We start from the raw sequence: 23,348 nt of genomic DNA on the forward strand, positions 1-23,348 counted from the left end.
CAGTGTCTGGACCCTGATTGTCCCAATAGGGTCATATTATTCTTTATTCGTAATTAATCAATTGATGATCAGATCTTCATGAATCCTAAAGGTTTCTCATATTTTATCACAAATATTTATTCTTTGTATTATTGACACTGTAAGTTCATTATTACTCTCCTGTTGGAAGAGTTTCAGTCACCAATCAAGAAGCAGGAAAAAAAATACTGCAAGATTCAGGCAACCACTCATGAGCTGAGCAATGATTACTGAATGGTCAGGAGCAACATGAACATAAAAACCACTCAGCAATTCCTCATGAATATCAAATACATTCTTGAAATCCTGAAAGATTGGCTAAAAGAGGGGCTAAATCTGTGATGAGTTGTATTCTAAACAAATAGCTTACTACCATTACTGGCAGAAATACTGAGCAACGCATTTTCTGGGTAATGTGAGTAAAACATGGAGGTGGCTTCTGAAGGACCATACTTGTTCCTAGAGACCATACTAATAAATGCAGAACATACAAAGCAGTATTATTAGGGATGGAAGTGTGTGTGTTAGTCCACTGAGCTGGGATTGAAATGTAATTTGGGAATCAAATCTTTTAGAGACTTCCACGTTTTGTGACCAGGTTTTCTTTAAAGAGAACATTGTAAAACAATGCTCAGAAGTCTCATAAATCAGATCTACGCTAATGCCAGGGAATTACTCCCTTTCTGGGAATCAGAATGTACTGTGAGCAAACAGAATTACTGGGAAGACATACAGCAAGTGATGTCTTCAGAAAGAAGAGGTTGCAAACAAAAAAGACGTGAGAGAAGAAAGAAGTAGAGACACTGAAGACTTTGCGGGTACAGGCAGCAAGAGACGGACAGAGAGATTTGGAAACACAAAGACATCTGTGAAACATGTACAGAGCTGAGCAAATCATTCATAGTGAATAACGGATTTGAGGAATTTGGCTTGTTTTTGTTCACAAATTATCTGTAAGCAGCTTATGTAGCTGAATATATTCATCATCCAAAACTATTCACTGAATCATTTCTGTTGTTTGTTCCTGCTCTGCAAATTGTCCCGAAGCAGTTTGTTGTGGTTATGCAGTGTTCTAAACTGAAGACATCTTGGCTAGGTTTGATTGAGCATGAGTCACAGATGTAGTATTGGTGTGAGCAGCGGCGCCATGTCGGGACTAAAGTGGAGGAGTACATCTGACAGGACTGGAAGTGGAAGCAAAGCCATGGGGGGAAAGGAAGAGAAGGCTAGAGCAGGGGTTCCCGACCTTTTTCCTTCTGAGGCCCCCACCCAGCATGCTAAAAAACTCCACAGCCCACCTGTGCCACAACCACTGTTTTTCTCCACATAAAAGCCAGGGCTGGCGTTAAGGGGCAGCAAGCAGGGCAATTGCCTTGGGCCCCACGCCACCGTGGGCACCATGAAGCTAAGTTGCTCAGGCTTTGGCTTCAGCCCCAGGTGCTGGGGCTTGGGGCCCGGGCTGCACTCCTGTGCGGTGGGGCTTCAGCTTTCTGCCCTGGGCCCTAGCAAGTCTAACGCTGGCCATGCTTGGCAGCCCCCCGGAAACCTGCTCATGGCTCCCCGGATCCCTGGTTGAGAACCACTGGACTAGAGGACTTGTGACAATGAGGGACTGAAGAGATGAAGCAGAAAACTGACCTCTAAAGGGTGTAATTATATGATCCTTCCTATTGTCTCTGCTTCCCGATTGAATAAGTGTACCATAAAATCAGGTTTCCGGTGCAAATATTTGTGTTTGCAAATTTGAAGTGTTCAAAGTACAAATTCAAATTTCTCAGTGAACAATGCTTCCCACTAACTCATTCACTGCGATATTCATGGAAAAGGAACACAAAAGGGGAATACACACACAGAACATTCCTTTCCTATCCAAGTAAGTGTTAGCGAAGAACTCTAACGTTGTTATGAGCTGGGTAAAACCTTTTAATGGGGTGAATTAAAACCTTGTTAATAATTACATGAGACCATGTCTTTCCCTTAAGATATCTGTAAGCAACACTGAAGGGGCCACACCTAAAATAAGGCCGAAGAGAGTCTGCCCAGAAATGACCAGCGCAGGCAAAGGGTTCCACTCAGTATCATGCCCACGTTGGTGGGTGGGTGAGAGTGTGCATATAAAAAAGACAAACTGAGACAAACAGAAGATAAAGAGACTGAGGCAAAAAGCAAGCAAGCCATGCAGCAACCTGTGGATACAGTGTATGACCCTAGAAAAAAAAGCTACAAAGAGGTTTTTTTGGTCTGGTGTTAGCTAAAGAGGCTTGGGGCTGGAAGTTAAGAAACTATTCCTTTGCTTCCAGTTCCTCCGGCATTTGGAGAAGGAGACCCTGATACATTTCTTGTAAACAAACATTACATCTAGGAAAACACCAAACTATCAATTTCTGTCCCCATCTGGAACATTCGCAGGACCAGAAGCATGCGTGGGGAGGTGGGGGGGGGGAGCAGAAGCATAGTCCCCCCCACCCCCCCGACAGTCAGTAGGGGCACAGAACTCCTCTGGGGCCAGAGCAGGGAGAGCAAACTCCTCCTGTCTCAGGGCTGCCGAGGCAGGGAGAGCCACGGTGGCAAGGGACAGCTCCACCGGCCCTGGGGCGGTGGGGTGGGGGGAGAGGAGAGCCAGCTCCACCTGCCGTAGCGGGAAGTGCCAGTTCCTTGTTCTCGGGACGGGGCAGGAGATGACAGCTCTTCCAGCCCAGAGCCATGAGGGAGGAAGGAAGAGCCAGCTCTATGTGCGCCAGGGCCGAAGCCAGGGGAGGCAGCTCCTCTGGCCGCGTGGGGTGGGGAAAGTGCCTCTCCCAAAGCGGCCAAATTTTTATTCCTCTGTACACCGCTGCACAGGACACAAAACTTTGACTAGCCACTGGGATTGAAAAGGGGCAAAGGTATTAGCTTTTAATGAGAGACAGGATGGCATGGCCCTAGGGAACTGAGGGCCTAGTCTTGTAAGGTGCTGAGCTCCCTTAGCACCCATTTCGGCCACCTCACAAGCCCAGGCCCTGAAAAAGCAGAACGGATCTTTGAACAAACAGTTGAAAGACAGAAAGAAAGACAGAAAGACAGAAAGAGCCCTATAAGCACAATGTACAAGAGAGGGAGAGTACAATTCAAGAGAGAATATGGGGATGCTGACCCTGAAGTTAAATGAAAGGACAAACCACTCTTACCTCTGGAAGAAGTCAGGAGAGTAAAAGGAAAGTCTCTGAAAGGGGAGAGAATATGCAAAAACAACCTTAACTCTGCCTCTGTACAGCCACTTACCACAGCAAGGCTACACCTGTACAACCTTAGAAATGGTCATTGACTACAAATGAAGATATAATACATTTCATAGACATGTTGACTCCCTTATTTATCACAGGGGAGACAAGAGTGTGAGACATGCACACAAACACCCTAGGAAGAGGCTGAAGATCATCACTGAGGGGGTCTAACCACAGCTTTCCAGCTAAGGGGAAATGATGTAACTAGACCGTTTTTCCCCACGCCATAAAAACTGAACTGGTTAATGGTCCTTTGTAGCGTATCACAAGTTCCAAAACTCTCCAGAGGTTGAAGCAGCTCCAGGGCTTTATTTCTGAAATTCTAGAATGATTATTTTTATTTAACATTTGCAATTGTGCCTTGTGGCCCCCACAGTGCTGGGCACTGCACAAACCCATATAATAGAGGTGTCCTTTGCCAAAGCTCTTGCAACCTAAATAGATAAGGCAGGGTGGGAGAGGAAACTGAGGCAGAGAGGTAAAATGATTTTGCCCAACATCAAGATAGCACAGCGGTAGACCCAGGAGCAGAATCCATCTCTTCCAACACCCTGGCCAGCCCCCTATCCAGCAGATCGCATTTGGTCTTACTGTTTTCCCATGGGAAGAGATTTAACTCCCACTGCAGCCAATAGGAGTTACTTGATTCCCCCCACAGGAAGGAAGATTTTTTAATTCATCCATCTCTCCGTGCACTTCTTACACATCCCTTGTACCTCGGGTCCAGTCCTGCCCCAAGATCCTCAGTAGATCACGCAAGCGAAGGACACGTTATTATTTATTTATATCATCATAGTGCCTAGAAGCCCTATTTATGGACTGTTGTGTTAGGTGCTGTACTAACACAGAACAAAAAGATGGTTTGTACAAGCAGATCTTAAGCACAAACCAAACATGCTTCATAGTGCTTGCTTAAATTCTGAGACGCTGGCTATTCAAGCTCACACAACAAAACCCCTTACTCTCTGGAGGCAGTGGCTAATGAACACCTCTCCTCTTTCTCCAAAGGAAGAGCCCTGCGTTGCATGCAGTACACTGCAAGGCTGCAGCACGGACCATCTTTTTGATAAATCAGTACTGTGTTCTCAAATGGTAGCCTTTCCTCCTGGTAGACACAGCTCCACCGGTGCCCTTAAAAGTCTGACTGTCGTTCTGAGGCACTGGACTTAGCTCAGATCCGGTCTTTCCCGAAGGCTGCAACAGCATGTTGCACGGATAACTGCATGGACTTTTGCGACTTGCACTGAAATAAATTAGCTGCCCACTGTGACTGTGTTACATATTAAATAAGTAAGTCCAGACTGCTCAGCATATTTTCCTTTCCCAGAGAAACACAAGACCAGTTTAGAATAACGCACTTCTTGCCTTGGATCTCACCAGAGTTACAAGAGCACAACTCTCCTTTGTTGATGCTGTAGTGGGTATAAACTACCTGAAACAGGCTGTTTCCATAATTACTGAGCAGAACTGTGGAAGGAGGGGCAGGGAACACAATAGGAACTTAGTGTGGGACCTAGCCTAATTATGTATTCTTCTAGCACCACTGAATTGCTTTTAGCATTAGAGAGCTCAGGATGGCAAAGAATCCTCTACTGGGCCAATGGGCTAATAGCAGAATGGATTCACTTTGACATGGAAACATGGGGTAGAACTGGGGCTGGGTAATGCAATTTGGAAATCTACCGAGTGCTATATGCTGGGAGAAGGTTGATCTAGTGATCCCAACACAGAAATAGCAACCAAGGCCACAGTTCTCATCCATCTTCAGACAGACTCTCCACTGTAGCAAGTCCCTTAGGTCCAAAGTGGCCAGTGATCTGGGCTGCATTAATATTTGGGCAACCAACCTGAGACATTTAAGACCTAATTTTCTGAGGTGCTGAGAACTTCAGGGGCTCATTGACATCAGCTGCAGTTGAAAGTGTTTGGCAATTCTGAAGTAAGATTGAAAGTGTCTGAAGTTGGGCGCCCAAAATCAGCATCCATTGTGTAGAAAATGTACCTTAATCTTTTTACTTCAGTTTCATCTTTAAATGAGTGTTGGTCAGGCTTACCCTCCTCACCAGGGTGTGTAAGGATTAATTAACTAGAGGCTTTACATTGCTTTGAAGAGAAGTGTTAAGAATTAACACCACTGAGAAGCAGTCTGAATTTTAGCTCATTTTTTTCTATTTTTAACCACACAAAAGTGGTACATTGCGTGAGTCTCAAGAGTATCATTGCTCGTAATACAGAGCTATGAAGAGACACATCTTTATTTCTTCCAAAGCCCAATTTTTAACCGTCATTTGACTTTGATTTGCAAAAGTGGTTTGACTTAAAAATTGTCAGGGTTACTCAAAAGTCAAAGAAGAAGAGTTCTACTAAGTGTGAAGAAAATTAATCAGCCTGCAAACTGTCTTTGAATTACAGGTCTAGGGCATCAGCTAAATTAAATATAAACTAATAATATTTGTGAGCTGGGTTGTTCAGGGCACCTGACTGAATTTCTGTGTCCTTCTTCAGGTATAGGCCCCACTCTTCCCAAGTAGGTTTTATTCTAATCAATTCTCCCTTTCATAGTTCAAGGTGGTGTTTTTTCAATCCAGTTTTTGATACAGATTAGGGTTAGGTTTTGTGGCCTGAAGCCAAACATGATCTTGAGTTTGGGTTCAGGTTTGGCAAGGCTAAAATCTTGCAAGATGAACTTCCAAGTTTATTTGCAGAAATCTTATTAGATCAGCTATTCTTGTGACATTATCCACACTCAGCAGACTTTGGTGAGGATATTTGGACAGAGCCTCAGCTCATGTATATTGGACTTCAGGGGTGTTATGCCATTTTACACCAAAAAAGGATCCAGCCCAGAGTTGCTAGATTATGGTTATATCTGAAAAAGACCAGAAGACAGATTCCTAGATCAGTCAGAACCCATACCACACTAGTGAGTTATGATACGAAATCAAATCCAGACCACAAATTCACAGGGGTTCAGAGTGGAGGTTCTGCTTTTTAACCACATGTATCTGTTGTACACTTTACCGCCCACTCCCACCCCCACCCTCACCCTCCACCTCCACCCTGCCAAGACATCTAGTTTGGAAATAATAGAGCATCTAATAAAATTTGTTCAGAATAGATCTTTTCAAGCTTCCCAATATACAGCTGGAATACACTTGATAAGATTAAAGTAAAGCTGGAGGGAAGATCAGAGATCAAAACTTCTTAAAATCTTGGCCATCTTGTTCCTCTGCTTTTTCTATAACATGCCATGCTTAGATTAGCAGCTTTTGTAAAGCCTTGAACCACACATCAGTAAGCTTGTGCTTGAACCAAAATGAGTACAATTGCCCCCTACCTAAAATCTGATTTAAAAACAGAGCTCTGTTCACTGTGTGGGAATCAAGATTGAGACAAGGTCAGATTGGATCTGATTTTACAGAAGGAAAATGGAATGCAGAATCAATATCACAACAAATCAGTCAAGTTCCAGAGACAAATGTCTTAGCTAGTGACTTTCCAATACATGTACCTCTGAATATATTAAATCAATAAAACAAAACAATTCATATCCTGATGGTAACAATAAAACTTGGAAAAATAAATATGGTCCCAGCAATATTGCACACCAGTTTACTAGAGCAAAATGGCATTTGCAAATAGATGTTTCTTTCTATTGTCTTGATAGGGTACAGTGCACATTTTATTGGCATGTTACAGATTAAAAATTACTTTTTTAAAAAATGAAAATGGATCAGTATTCTGCAGAACATGCAGAAATGATTCTGGGCCTCAGTTCTCCATGTATAAAATGGGGATAATGATACTTCTTTACTCCCACCCTTTGTCTTGCCTGTTTAAACAATCCCTGCTCCAACGAGTTAAATCTCTTACTGTTTCAGAGGGGTAGCCATGTTAGTCTGTATCAGCAAAAACAACGAGGGGTCCTTGAGGCACCTTAGAGACTAACAAATTTATTTGGGCATAAGCTTTCGTGGGCTAAAACCCACTTCATCGGATGCATGGAGTGAAAAATACAGAAAGCAGTATAAATATTACAGCACATGAAAAGACAGGAGTTGCCTTACCAAGTGGGGCGGGGGGGGAAAGGGTTGTCAGTGCTAAAGAGGCTAATTCAATTAAGGTGGAAGTGGCCGAGTCTCAAGAGTTGACAAGAAGGGGTGAATATCAAAGGAGGAAAATGACTTTTGTAGGGCTCACGAGGCCAATGCAATCAAGGTGGACATCACCCATTTCCAACAGTTGACAAGAAGGTGTGAGTATCAGCAAAGGGGAAAATTACTTTTTGGAGTGCTCTGATCTCATTTGGGGTCCTCAGGCACTACTGGAATACAAATAACGACAAAAGATACTGTTAAGAGAGTCAGACCAACCCCTCCCCCCCCAAAAAAACCCAAAACTTATACTGGAAATACTATTTTTAATGTATATATTTAAAATGTATTTGGGACAAAATGCAGCGGGGCTTAATGGAGGAACAAGCCATGGACAGGAATGAATGGCAATGCTGTACTGCTCCCTGTGTGTTTAAAGATGCATCGGGGTGAGGAGAAGAAGAAGATGATTTACAACACTGAACACCTGGGTCCAAGCAAAAGTTTTCCCACCCAGTTCTACCAGCCTACCAGGGAGTTGAACCACTCTGACCAGGGCCGGCTCTACAGTTTTTGCCGCCCCAAGCAGGACGTCTGAAGACAGAAGCTGCCGCCGAATGGCCGCCGCGGCAGCCTGAGGAAAGAGGTTGCCACCTTGACGGCACACGGACTGCCGCCCCTTTCACAGTGCCGCCCCAAGAACCTGCTTGGAATGCTGGTGCCTGGAGCCGGCCCTGACTCTGACTGGGTCATGCACTCTTCCACCACATCTTCCAGGGAGCCTCAGAAGGTGGGGATTGGATCGAGCCCAGTTTTCAAAGAGAGCTGTTCCTGTCCGGTGTAACCCTAGGGACCGGGTCCTTGCTGCCTGGCTTCTCCCATGGACACATGTTTCTCCAAGGGCAGGTGCTGCTGAAGGTGTAGGAGAGTGCTTTTTACACACACACACACACACACACACACACACACACACACGGAGTGAATCTGGCTCCTGACCTCAGCAAACCTATCAGCTCCCCAAAGCAGAGGCTGGAACACCTATAAACCTGATCACCTAGGAAGGGCAACCCCTCTCCCCCTGCACACCACACTTTCTACCTGCCTCATCCACTTTGTGGAACAAGTAAACCCCCTTTTCATTCAGCCCTCTCAAGTATAGTCCTTCCTCCTTTTCCAACCATTCAGCATCCTACCTCCCACAACTCATTTTGCTCATTCTGTGGGGATCAAGATGTGATCAACAGAACACTCCTGTTAACTCTTAGTTATTGGTAACTGGTCAGGAGTGACAGGGCCACAAACTGCATCTCAGCTGAACACTCAGTAAATCAAAGGCTCCAAGAGAATTCTTCCGGGCTCCGTTTTTCAGTGCGACTCCATGTGACCTATTGAGCTGCTGCACTAGGCAGTGTGAGGTAATCATTCTTCATTAATTTTCGCAGAAATGCTCTTGAGATTAAATGGTATAGCCATTAATCATGGGGAAACAGCGGGTGTGGGGGATCCTAAACCCCAGCAGCTTCTCCCCATAAAATCTACTTGGCTGAAAGAATTCTCCATTGTTTCCCCATGGATCTTTGTGCAGCATGGAACTGTAGCCATGAAAACCAGAAATTCTTTTCTCATGAAATCTATGCAGCCGTTATAAACTAAGGAAGAAGACAGACATAGTACAGAGCAAAAGAATGAACATACCTTCTGCTTGGTGCTTTGCTTCAGGCCAATTCGGGACTGACTTCTGGACTACAAAACAAAAAGAAAGAGAGAGGGGCATCAAGACTAATGTAGAGGAGAGGAGAAAAGGAGGCCGACACATACCTGGTTCAGACATCATGGGCCCGATGATGAGAAGCGTTCAGAACCCAGCAGCTCTCATTGTTCTTAATAAAAGCAGCTAGATGCTAGTGCTTTGGAAAATCTGGCCAAAGACCTCATTCAGCCGTCATTCACCCGATGGCCAAATCCAGAAATGCCTCACTGTGGGTGTATAAAACCCAAAGGCAGCTGGAAAGTGGTGTACTAGCTGTATGACTATGCACAACCAGCACAGTCCCCGTCCAGAGGAATTCTCTATCCGCTGCTTCCATATCTCCATGGCAGGTGCCTGACACAGGAGGAAGACATGAGCAACCTGGGAAGAGGAAGGAGTGTAGCCAGTGGGTTCATCCACAACACAACTACTGGGGTAGGAGTGAGTCACTTCCTAAATTCCTCTGTCTCCTCCCTTCAGTGCCCCGTCATAGTTGCCATGTCCTTGCTGCCCGGACAGCCTGCCCAGCTGTAGCTGTGAATTCTATCCCATCCCATCTCTGACCCTCACCACCACTGCACAGATAAAAGCCCTTTCACATAATCGTTGTTCCGCTCCCCAGGATTTCTCTCAGAGACATCAAGTAATGTCTTCCCTGCATAAGGGCTGCAGGAGCAGCCCTTCTCATGTATTAAATTCTCTTGCCTAAATCTTCACTCCTACTGCCTGTACCACATTTAAACACAGAGGAAGCGTGGAGAGACCAGGGTCATCATCAATCCTCATGCTGTTGCAATGGGGTCAGATACTCAATATTTGCCCATCATGACAGGCCCCACTTGGAGCCCCAAATGATTTTTCAGGTGACTGACACTGTTCTCAGATTTTCCTTTTAAGGAAACAAGTAGTAACAGAAAATCAGGATCTGGCAAGGCGGTGGAAACAATATCTGTACCCCCTTTCACTGGTGCAAGGAAAAGCAACGTCAGGAGAGTGGAAACTCTGACGCATTGCATGCGAAATCACTGCACATTCTCAAAAAAACCACACAAACCCACTCGAAAGATCAGGGTCTGGTTTTCAGCCTCTGAGCCTTGCAGAGCTATTTGCTACTCAGTGTGTGCCATCTTGTTCTCTCTATCTTTGTGGAATAATTTATGTGTATAAATACACCAGCCCCACATTCCCCAACACTCAGCTGGGCTTTTATACTTTAAAAAAAGAAAAAGAAAAAGATCCCACATTAATTGGAATAAATTTTAGAGTTGGTTGTAAAGTATTTATAGCCCTGGCAAATGCTGCTGAAACAAATGGTGCGCCAGTAAAGAAATAAGGAGTCTGTCTCCATGTTCTTCTTTTTTATTAAGATTAAGATGTCTGAGCCTCATTCTCATTGTGCCTTCCTGCAGGAAGGAAGTACCTGGCATGACTGGCATGCTGAATATTAGTTCCTGTTCTAGGTGTATTGTTTACACTTCTTGCTACTCCTGGAGGACCTCCTGCAAAAACAAAGTCTCTTCAGACTTGATTGAACCAACCGGTAATAAAAGAAAAGCTTTAATAAAAAAAAATACAGCCACAGAAGGGCTCAGAGCATTGATGCTCTAACCCAGTGGCTCTCAACCAGGGGTACGTGTACCCCTAGGGGTACGCAGAGTTTTTCCAGGGGGTACATCAACTCATCTAGATATTTGCCTAGTTTTACAACAGACTACATACAAAACACTAGTGAAGTCAGTACAAACTAAAATTGCATACAGACAATGACTTGTTTATACTCCTCTATATACTAAACACTGACATGTAAGTGCAATATTTATATTCCAACTGATTTATAATTATATGGTAAAATGAGAACGTCAGCAATTTTTCAGTAATAGTTCACTGTGACACTTCTGTATTTTTGTGTCTGATTTTGTAAGCAAGTCATTTTTAAGTGAGGTGAAACTTGGGGGTACGCAAGACAAATCTGACTCCTAAAAGGAGTATAGTCGTCTGGAAAGGTTGAGAGCCACTGCTCTAATCTATAGTAACAATTTTAGACTCTTACTATCATAGGATCAAGCTCTGCCCAAGTACAAGCCTACAACATCCACCGACTTCAGTGGAGGTTACGTGCGTACCTCCCAAGACTGAATTTCACCTTTGTTGAGATTTTCTGCATTTGGAAAAAGATGTGACACTGTCCCCACAGAATTAGGCAAAAACTTTAAAAGTATGTGTGTTGTGTGTGTGGTTGAGAGATGGCGTTTTCATAATTACTTTTTTTTTCCAAAACCAGTTGTCATTCTTTCCTTCAATACTATATAAATGTACATATAAGAACACCCCTTCCTTTCTCATTTTGGATTATGTAATGAGCTCACTGGCCATTTATGCAAGAACCTGTAACAATTCCACAGCTGCTAAGTATTTTTGGCCATCACTTATGTTCCAGATACACAAGACTTCGCATTTGACAGTGACAGCATCCAGGACCTGGCACTCCAAAAAACCCAGACCTCTACTACCTGTGTTACTTATATAGGCCCCAATCCTGCAAAAACTTCTGCATGTGCTTAACTTTGCACACTGCAAGTAGCTCTATTTCAGTCCTCATTTAACCAGAAACAATGTAGTAATTAGAGAGGAAGGAAGCAGCAGCAACTGCCCTAACTAGATCTGGATGACATATTAAACACACACTTTTTTCCCCAGTGAAATGCCCCTGGTTTTTGAGTTAGTAAAAATTCCATAAAACCAGAGCAGTTCTGTAAACTGAAGGAAAATGAAAATTGATTTAATTTATGTACTAAATAGTCTTTATAAATTGCTACAGTGTGTACCTGTATACAGTTGTCTATTTTCTGCCAAGCAGTAGCAGATGTCAGGCCACACAGGTTGACTTTTCATGGAAGGAGAAATAAATGGCTTGGAGTCTGGATATATTCTTAATGTATCTTTGTTTGATTACACTATATACACCAGTCTTGGAACAGAGGTGGTCACAACAGCACATAGGCAATCCTTTTTTCCAGGAATATCATCAAACCAATGACCAGCTCCCAAGAATTAACCCTGGTTAAGGCAGACAGCAAAAATCCTGCATCATAAAACTAACACCACAGCATTTCTTCCAACAATGAATTGAGCTTGTCAATTAAGAAATATAACTCATAAGACTATATAACAGCTCCAGTGATTCCTGCCATAATAGTATTAAGGCCAGTCAGTGGAGGATCCCTTTGGCTCCATGCACTTAATTCACTGCACACAGGAGCAAGTTTTCCATCAAGTGATTTACTAGGCCTGGGAGCTGTGGTCTGGTGGATTACACATAGGATAATAAGTCAGGAGACCTGGATTTTAATCATGGTTAGCATGCCTGACTTATTACAGGACCTTGGTGATATAACCTCTTAGCCTCCACTTCCTCACAGTGAAATAAGACTGATTATATTTACTTACTTCACAACTAAATAATGCTTGTAAAGTGCTATACACCATAGGCTTGCTAATATTAATTCTAACAAGGGACATAGGTGGGAATAGAACTCAAAATCTCCTGATTCCTCGCCTTATATTATATCCTAGACCAAGCAGCTTTCAGCCATCTCTCGCTCTAAGAGCTTTTCCAGAATTCTCAAGTGCAAAAATGGCCTTACAGGTTTCCACATGCTTCACTGCAAATACATTTTTCAATCCCCTGAAATTGTACACGAAAATTGAAATGTTTGGAGATGAGGGCAAATAATTCTCGCATACATTTTTGTAAAAAGATTCACAAATTTTAAGCAGCTGTAATGTATGGTACTGCTGCCACATTATTTCTTGAAGACTGGAAGTAACGTGTGTCATCACTGATTTACTCTTTGTGAAAGGGCTGCCCTTGAAGACATTTCGACAGCGTTCCACAGAGTTACTGTTTATGGCTGTCCAACCCTCAAAATTTAAGTAGAAAATTAACTGAAAGGAATGTTCAGTAAGCACAGTTATCATGAGTAAATAATATACTGATAATAGTCAAGCTGTAGGTGTGTCGCTTATTATGCTATATCCATTATACCAAATCTGATCATTCTGATTAAAAAAATCTGAATGTTCACCAACCAGAAATGTAGAGTTGCATGCGTCTAATTTTTAATAAAGATAACCTCAGTAACCTGTATTGGTTCACAGAGTAGCTCATCCCGAGAGATAGGACACCAAGGGCTGGAGGCATTTGAATAGTTTAGTTTCACTGGCATATAAATTACAAGTGAGTTGAACTGCCTGTATCTCTGCTAAACATCCCTCTCTGTAACATGCCACGTGCTGAAGCATGCAACCTCTTGTATCTATGAATAACTTTGGAGCAAAGGGTTGGGAGGCGCTGTTCGTGCAGCATTATTTAATGATGAATTCAGTGCATGTAAAAGTCTAAGGTAGGACACTAATGTAGTCTGGATTCACACACATTTATGGATAATTAATGTCCTGGAGACTAATGCTTAGTATTCTCCAAAATCACAAAGTCTGCATGGAATATTACCTAGGAAGCCTCAAACACAGTTGCACAGGAAAGTGAACATTTGGAATTTGATGAAGAAGCCAGAAAGCGAGATAGAAGGGAACTGCAAGAGCAGAAAGCTAAGAGGGCTACGGGAAGTTGAATCAAATCAGATTCCATGTATTCCTGTACAGAAATATTGGGAAGGAGGGAGCCACAGACCCCCAGCAGGTTTCTGAGCGCATCAGCTGAAAAACCCTGGGCTTTCTTACCCAGCTGTGCTGCAGAGAGAGTCATGGTACGGACATGAAGCCAAGACTGAAAAGCAGCAGCATCTAAATCAGACCCTCCAGACTGTGCACCTGCATCAGAAATGGTGGGCACATGCACCCTCTCCTCTGTAAGACAGGCAGAGGTCGTTGTCACCCATCACTTCAGTCTTGATGGTCAGCCTGCTAGCCTTTGTCCACCCCCCTAATCTCTACCATACATGGCATAAAGAATTCAGCAACATCAGCTGGGCCAGTAGGAAGAGATTGGGGTCTACTGAATACTGGAAAAACCACGTTGCTCTGGCAACATAAAAGGGCCTTGAAGTAGGTGGAAATGAGCCTCTAAAAATCCCTGCACACCACACACCCCCAGCTGCTGTGGAGCTGGTGTGAAGACCCTACATCATCCCTGCTTCCAATCTCCAGCACACGAGCTAAATTGGGAGCTTGACCAGAGTACCTTGCACTACTTGCTTGTCAGGGCCTACAGAGCACCATAGGAACAAAGTGTAAATTATAGTGTGTTCTAATTTACGCCAGGGGCTGGGCAGGCCTCTTCCTGGCACCAAAAAGCCACCTTTGCCTCCACCCCATCCCTGCCTCCAGCACCTATAGAATGATTCCCAGCATCTGAAGAAGTCCTTTCCACAAAGTGAACAGTTTTTCCTAATGTGGCAGCAAAGTTGCCCTGTGCACTTACTACATGGCCTACGCAAACCCACGTGTTTCCAACAAGAGGCATGAGCGCCACTGGGGAAGCCTAGCGAGCAATCAAAATTTCTTTCCTAAGCAATGAAGAGCTTCCAAAGCCCAGAGAGAGTTTAATTAAAGTTCAAAACAATTAAGGCTGCATGAAAGAACCCAGAAGCTAGTGAAGGATAACTCAACAAGAACAGTGAGGACCAAAACATGCCTCCTCATTGTGCTGTGGGCTCTCTCTAATGGAACATTTTAATTCCCTACCCACCCCCAGCTATTTAGGGTCAACTTTTGCACCAGATACGTGCATGAAATTCCTACCAACTTGAATGGAAATTATGCGTGCATCTCAGAAGGCAGAATTTGGGCTCAAAGCAAAGCAAAAGGCATGCTCTTGGAGATGTGTCTTCTGCAGCTGGATCCACAGAAGCCCATACACTATTGTCCTTCTCTAGTTAGCAGGTATTTTATTATGTACTTGCTAGTAAACCTAAAAGCAAATAGTGATGGAGAACAGGGGGAGCATCCAATAGTATTGCCCATAGTGTGTTGTACAGCGGGGAAGAGACAAAAACATTCTGGAATTAATCTTCCTTGCTACAGTCTCAGTTGTTCACCCAGCGCAAGGCATAGATCAGGGAATGTCCCACCAGCATCAGACATATAGAAAAGAGTAGGCTAGCAGAGTGAACACAGGCTAGGAGCTTCCAACTTCAAATCCCAGCTCTGCTGTTAGCTTGTTAGTTGGGGATTGGTCCTGCTCTGAGCAGGGGGTTGGACTAGATGACCTCCCTGAGGTCCCTCCAACCCTGATATTCTATGATTCTATGATTCCTCTGTGCCATTCCACAAGCTGTTTAACCCCTTGGCCTCAACTGTTCATCAGTAAATTGTGAAAAACCATACTTCTGCCTTCGCCAACCTCACGGGAGCGTGGCAGCATCATTTAGTCATTAAAATGTCTGTGATAGACTTGGAAGATGAAACTACTACATAAATGCTAGACATAAAGTGGAAGACTATAGTAAATTCAAGCGTGCTCTGGACTTGCAGGACTTCTGCATTTGTGAGATATGTGCCCATCAAGGAGGAAACTGTAAGCTCTTTGGGGCAGAAACCATCTTTTTGTTCTGTGTTTGTACAGTGCCTTGCACATAAGAACGGCCATACTGGGTCAGACCAGAGGTCCATCTAGCCCAGTATCCTGTCTTCCAACACTGGCCAGGTGCTTCAGAGGAAATGAACAGAACAGGTAATCATCAAGTGATCCATCCCGTTTTGTCCATTCCCAGTTTCTGGCAAACAGAAGTTAGGGACAACTTCAGGGCATGGCTTTGCATTCCCGCCCATCCTGGCTAATAGCTATTGATGGACCTATCCTCCATGAATGTACCTAGTTCTTTTTTGAACCCTCTTCCATTAACTTATCTAGTTCTAGTTCTTATCTAGCACAATTTGGTCCTGACCCAGGATGGGGGCTCTGAGGCACTGCCACAATACACCAAAAAAAAAAAAAAAACCCACACAAGGAAGTGCTCCAGACGTATTCCCATTGTAGCAGGAATCCTCACTGCTGTTCTTTCTGCATTTTTGTGACCTCACCCTTCCCCCGCAGGACGGCTTGCACAGTGGGGATGCAGGCTAATGAGCATGACTGCACTTTTTGACGCTCTTTGAGGAAGTATTGCCTTTTCCTGAGCTATAACTATAAATAGCAATCCTGCTCCCTCTGCCCCCTTTCCCGTATTGTTGAACGTTTAATGTATTTTAAATTATTGAAATGTCAGCTGCAGAGTGTTCCTTCCTCAGCCTCAAGACAGCAGAGACGTCTCATTGAACAGGAAACGTTCAACACTTCAGATGGCTGCAATTCATTCAGATAAATCCCAATCCAATCAAATGCAGAGTATTTTTGCTTGATAAGAATAATTAAGTGGTGAGAATACAGTGATCTATTTGACTGCTGGCAGAATAAAAATCAGGAAGAATTTGTAATCAAAATATAATCTCCCCCCCCAATCACTGAATTTCAAGTCACAATTTTTGTGGTATAAGGCCCAGGTTTAATCCATTGGTCATTGGAGTCTGTGCATACCATCCACAGGAACGAACGGGTTTTCAATTGATTACAAGGAGGGTCCAAAATTGTTCCCTGAATGTGAGACAGACACGTTATTGCTGTACGACAAAGCATTTTTTAAATGACACAAGGACTGCAGAGTTCAAAACAAACAAACAAACAGTCTCCTTATTTGTATTACACAGTTGCACCCAGAGCAGTGTTTCTCAAATGCGGCCACCGTGGCTGCATGTGGCCACCAGGAGCTTTTCTTGTGGGCATGACAGCCTCCTGGGCACCGGAAGGTCGGCAGCAAAGCAGTGGAGCCTCCCCCAGGGCCACCAGCAGGGGTTGAGCTCTGTCCCCCTCTGGAGCCACAAATGCCAGAGGAACTGGCAGCCAGTGAGTTCCCCACCTTCCTGGGGGCGGTGAGGTTCAGGCTTTAGTCTGGGTAGCTGGGGGGCAGGATCCGGTCATGGGTCTTTGGGTTCTGGCTCTGGACCTTAGCCACTCTGCAGCAGGTGCCGGCCCTTGGCTCATGGCCTCCCCCCCCCACATCACCCCTGGCCCCAGCTGTTTCCCCAGCCACCCATCCATCCCTTCTGGCCCCTGCTGCCTCCCGACCGACCTCCCCATCCAGGGCTTAGTTTGTCCCCTGGTTTGCCAGGGCTGAGTAAGTTTGCTGTGAAAACTGATTTTTGTTAATATCACTTTTCACAGCAGACTTACTAGCTAGCTGGGAGGCTGTGAAAAGTGATATTAACAAACATACAAATATTACTTTTCACAGCAGCAAACTTACTAGCTATCAAGTCTTTTTTTAAAAAGCAACCAACAAGCAAAAGAAACAACAAAAAGAGACAAGAATGTGCAAAGCACCTTATTTGTGTTTCTATTCTGTTTAGGTCCAATAAAGAATAGAGACAACTGTACATTATTGAGTCTGCAAAAAAACCACCCTACCTGAATAAATTACAATGATTTGGACATGTATATGTGCATATTTATTTGTTTTTCCTAAAGTTAATTAAAGTGTTCTAGGAAAAATTGTCAGAGCAGCCACCAGCAAGAGTTGGTGGCCATACTCTGAGGCCACCAAAAATTTTGTTGTGAGAACCCCTGACTAGAGACCCCAAATGAGACCAGGACTCATTTTACTAGGGACTACATATGCATAATGCGAGACAACATCTGCCCTGAGATCTTATAATCTGAATAGTTAAGATAGCCAAAGGGTAAGATTCATAGATTCATTCATTCCAAGGCCAGAAGGGACCACTGTGATCATCTATTTGGCCCTCCAGTACATCACAGGCCAAAGAACTTCCTCAACATAATTCCTGTTTGAAATAGAGCACGTCTTTGAGAAAAAGCATCCAATCTTGATTTTAAAAATTGCCAGTGAGGAAGAATCCACCATTACCCTTGGTAAATTGTTCCAATGGTTAATTACCCTCACTGTTAAAAATGTATCTCTTATTTCCAATCTGAATAGATCTAGCTTCAGCTTTCAGACACTAAATCATATTACACCTTTGTCTGCTAGACCGAAGAGCCCATTATCCAATATTTATTTCCCATAGAGGTACTTACAGACTGTGATCAAGTCACCCATTAACTTTCTCTTTGTTAAACTACATAGATAGACGCAAAGAATTCAGTCATTTTAAGTCATGCTTTCCAATCCTTTAATCATGCTTGTGGCTCCTCTGTGAATCCTCTCCAATTTATCAACATCCTTCTTGAATCATGAGCACCAAAACTGAACACAATATTCCAACAGTGGTCACCCCTCTGCCAAACACAGAGATAAACCAACTCTCTACTCCTATTCAAGATTCCTGTTCGTGCATCCAAGTTAGCCCTTTTGGCCACAGCCTCACTCTTGGAGCCCATGTTCAACTAACCATCTCTCACGAATGCCAAGTCTTTTTCAGAGTTACTGCTACCCGAGATAGAGTGACTATGGGCTACATTTTTTGTTCCTAGTTGGATCCATTTACACTTATCCATATTAGAATACATTGCTTGTTTGTGCCTCATTTACCAGTCGATCCACATTGCTTTGTATCAATGACCTGGCCTCTCTATTATTTAGCATTCCCCCAATTTGTGTGTCATTTGCAGACTTTATCAGTAATGATCTTATGTTTTCTTCCAGGTCATTGATAAAGAGGTTAAAAATAATCTAGGGCAGGAACCAATCTCCATGGAACCTCACAAAAAACTCACCTGCTCAGTGACTATTCCCCATTTACAATTACATTTTGAGACCTGCTATCCAGTTTTTAATCCCTTTCACGTTTGCTTGTTGATTTTGTATTGTTCTCGGTTTTTTAATCAAAATATTGTGTCATACCAAGTCAAATGCCTTACAGAAGTCTGAGTATATTACTTCAGCATTATTACCTTTATCAACCAAATTTCTAGCCTCCTCAAAAAAAATATCAAGTTAGTTTGAGACACACATACACAAACACACTTTGCTGGAGGGTTTCACAGTTACCTACTGACAGCAAGACGACTGGTGAGACTAAGGAATTTTGAGCGTCATTCCAGGACCTCGAGGGGAGTGTGCTCTAGTGGGAACAGACTTCTGTCATTTCCCCCTGTGCTTAACCCTTTCTGCCCTATCCACTCCAACTTGTTCATGTCCCACTCCTGTCACTTCCCCACCACTGGCTCCTTGGCCCAGTCCTATTCTTCTCACCTACAGGTCTCAGTCTCCATCTGTCAGGCTTCTTATCCCAGTCCCTGTTTCTTTGCCCCACCAGACTTCATCTCCCTCCCTGGGCTCTCTCTCTAAGTCCCAATCCCTCCTCCTCCCTGCATCCAGTCCCAGTCCCCCCATTTCTGTCCCAACTCACTGGCCCCAGTCTCCTCGCCCAGCCAATGCCAGCTCCCCACATCCAATCTGTCTCTCCCCTCCCCGTGCCCCACTGCCTCCCAGTTCCAATCTCCCTCCCAGGGCTGCTCACTCAGTCTCAGATTCTGTCCCGTCACCTCCCCAGCTCCTTGCCCTACTCTCTTTGTCCAGCCAGTCCCAGTATTCCCCCTGAACCCCAACTCCTTGTCAGAGGTCTTTTCCCTGCCCCATTCCTCCCACATGAACTCCTAGTCCCAGTCTCCTTGTCCAGCCAATCTCAGTCCTTCCCCTCCCCCTGCTCCTCCAGTGATCTCAGTGTCCACCATCCTGCAGCCCAACTATGCCTCTCCCATTTCCCTCTCTGGCTCCTGGTCTCCTTGCCCATCAGGCCCAGGCTCTCCACCTCAGTTCACAGTTCAGATGATTTAATTTAAGGAATAAGTAGAAGTTAGATTTGGGGTCTAAGTGTAGAGGAGTATGGGAAATTCAAGTTGCTAGTGTGAGAAAAATCCAAGATAAGGTGGAGACAGAGTGTTATGGTTGACTCTCACTTTCTCATGACATGAGCCAGGGTCATGTTGTCATTATGTTTTGGTTAAAATCAGTTTGAACAAGGATTTTAAGGAGTGTTTTTGAGAATTGTGAACGTTGTATTAAAATGCTGTCTATATTGATAGTATGGGAAGGACATTGGTGCAGATATTAATTGAAATAATGCATAATGTAAAGAGCCAAATAAAGCCATGGAAATATAATTATGGTAAATGACAGTTTAATGTTAATTAGTATATTTAAGGCCCTACCAAATTCAGGGTCCATTTTGGTCAATTTCAGAGTCATAGGATTTTTTAAATCGTAAATTACGTGATTTCAGCTATTGAAATCTGAAATTTCATGGTGTTGTAATTGTAGTGGTCCTGACCCATAAAGGAGTTGTGGGCGGGGGGGGGGGGGAAAAGGTCCTCAAGATTATTGTAGGGGGCGGTTGCTACCTCTACTTCTGTGCCGCTGCTGGCAGCGCACTGCCTTCTGAGCTGGGCAGCTGGAGAGCAGCGGCTGCTGCCGGGAGCCCAGCTCTGAAAACAGAGACACCGCCAGCAGCAACGCAGAATTAAGGATGGCATGGTACCATGGTAACAACTGCCGCTCTCCAGCCGCCCAGATCTGAAGGCAGCGCAAAAGTAAGGGTGGAAATACTGCGATACCCCTAAAATAATCTTGTGACCCCCCCCTGCAACTCCCTTTTGGGTCAGAGTCCCCAATTTGAGAAATGCTGGTCTCCCTCTGGTGAAATCTGTATAAATAGGGGTAAAAGCACACAAAAGACCAGATTTCACAGGGGGAGATCAGATTTCATGGTCCGTAATGCGTTTTTCATGGTGTGAATTTGGTAGGGCCCTAAGTATATTATAATAGAGTATTAAAAAGGAATAATTTTGCTAACTTGGAGGAGCACTGCAATTAATATCGAAAGGGTACCATTAGGATCCACAATTATAAGGCTCTGTTGTCAGCAGACTGATCACCCATCAAAATACTATTTCATCTTTAAGTGAAAGTATAATTGTAGTATTGTGTAAGTGGCAATTGCATGCCTCTTTGCTTAACTAATCATCTTTTCTTTTAATGAAGTTTGGTTGTATAATGCAAAGTGTTGCCTAGTGGTCCTCTACTAAAGTTTTCTGTAACCAGCCTAGAGGCTTGAACTTGAAATCTAAGTTGAGTTTTATTGCACCTTTAACAATTTAACATTAATTGGTTACAAAAGGTTATACTTCCTCCATACCATGCTTGGTCAGAATGGAATCTTCTGAGATTTTAGGGCTATAATCAAAGTCTCTAATGAGCAAGGACAAACTGCAGTTTATCAAAGGCTTATAATTTTCACAGGGAAAGCAAAAGGCATGTCCCTGGCACAAAGGCCACCTCCCTGCCAAATTTTAAGTCCCCACTCCAGAGCATGAGGGCACTAGAGCTGTTCAAATAAAAAAAGTTTGCCATAATTTTTTAACATAGACCAAACAATGTATTTTTCTCTAGCCCTATTCTTGAGAACGGACAAACAATTTTGGCTGAAATTTTGCAAAAAACTTCAGCTCGACACAGACACCCAGTAGTCAGCCCAAATGATTAAAGCTTTGTAAAGTTATACGCAACGGAAAACAGAGTTTTATAATGAGGAGTGTCTGGCAACAATATTTATAAGGGGTGCTACCAACCTAGTCTATAATCTTTCTAATACATATCTAAATACACACACACACACACACACACACACACTGAAATCAACGGACCACTCCTGTGCAAAGTTACTGCCATAAATATTTGCACGCTGGAGGCCATAGTAATAAAATGATTTCTAGCTTTGTGATATTTTTTCTAGAGGGTCCCCAGGATCACCAGTTATGTTTTCCCTTCCCAATCACAACCACTCTCAAATGACCCTTCCGCTTGTAGAACCTAGTTAATTAGCTCTCATTAAAGTAGAAAAGACTTTTCTATTGTGTCACGATTAAAACAGCTACCGGATTGTCCAGGGGTAAGGCCACAGGAATACCATTATTAGCCTGTCAATCTCTCCTTTGACAATATGCTCTCACATCTTCTCTACAGATTATTTTGCCTTATCAGCTTCAGAACCACTGAGTCCTTTTATAGCAAAGTCTGTGCACTTACAGAGAAAAGCTTAGTCCCCCGTTCTCCTTTCTCTAGTAACAAATGATGGCTATTAGCAGGGAACTGAAACTTTCTGTCAAGGAAACACTTAAGATATTGCCAAGTAAAGCACATGAAACAAGACATCTCAGAAATCTTGGAAATAAAATTGGCTCCAGCCTTCAGCAAATCAATACACTAAAGTGATTTTGTGACAAAAATAAACCTGAACAATGGCTAAGTGCTCCCTGGGGCCGCCACTTCCAAAAGTTCTTAGGGTTTCACTGGTTGCATACAAGTTTTATCAATGAAAAATAACGATCACTGGTCATCCCATAGCTACCAGAACATTTATCACGTTACTGAAGCCTGCGGCACCTTCAAAATTCACATCCCCAGGTCTGAGATCTTCACGCGTATCAATAGCACTTTAACTAGTTCCCCAATAAAGACCACACTCTCCTGTTGCTTAAAATATATAGACTAGCTCTTGAACATTGTGGCACAACAATGAAAAATTCTGAATACAAAGTGGGCGGAAAGTAGCACAGAAAACAAGCTTCAAATTCCTCTTCATGGGTCTAGGTTTTCATTCTAATCTCTACTGGGTGTTTCTTTGGATCCCAAATGTGCCAGAACATTTGATAAAGTTCTGCATGATAGCTGATTAAGAGACACCAGAGCATGAGAGAGCAGGGGTGTTGCACATTTAACATGGCATAAAGCATGGCTCTGCTAGTTTACCTTTAATCCTACCAGGGCCAGATCTTCAGATGGTAGAAACGGTCACAGCTCCACTGACCCTTTGCAAAGGATGGCCCCTTCACACCACTCGAAGCATGTAAATATCAGAGTGGTGTAGAAGACCCCAAGTGTAACTGAGAATTGAGGTCAATGATGGTCTCAGATGCAAAGACAGAAAGGTAAAATGAGCAGTTATATCAGAAGGATGCCTTAGAAATAGGGACTGGCAAAGAGGATTAACGAGATGTTGAACAAACTTGAGTTCCGTGGCCAGAAAAACCATGGAAAAGTCTAAATTAAAATCTGTGCACATGATTTCAATATCATGGATTTTAAAGAGTGCAAGACCCATGTCTTAATGCAATGTAAAATTATTTAATCAAGTGCATTCATGCATTGAAAATAAGGCATTTTAATAATTTGTAATTGGAGTAATGTATCCATAATGTTTCAGCAGAAC

General features: G+C 43.5%; 1 protein-coding gene across 3 annotated transcripts in view; it reads right to left on the reverse strand.

Annotated features, from left to right (window-relative positions):
• RASGEF1B (RasGEF domain family member 1B) overlaps positions 1-23,348 on the reverse strand; it is a 364,027-nt gene that overhangs the window by 255,140 nt on the left and 85,539 nt on the right. For all 3 annotated transcript variants that reach the window (XM_043545445.1, XM_043545440.1, XM_043545443.1), the window contains exon 2: positions 9,071-9,118. Coding sequence is in view for 1 of the 3 variants with exons in the window: in XM_043545440.1 (XP_043401375.1) it covers positions 9,071-9,118 (48 nt within the window). In the remaining 2 variants the exon portion in view is untranslated. The remainder of the gene's footprint in view (positions 1-9,070; positions 9,119-23,348) is intronic.

This window comes from Chelonia mydas, chromosome 4 (genome assembly GCF_015237465.2).
Source record: "Chelonia mydas isolate rCheMyd1 chromosome 4, rCheMyd1.pri.v2, whole genome shotgun sequence".
Classification (NCBI taxonomy): Eukaryota; Metazoa; Chordata; order Testudines; family Cheloniidae; genus Chelonia; species Chelonia mydas.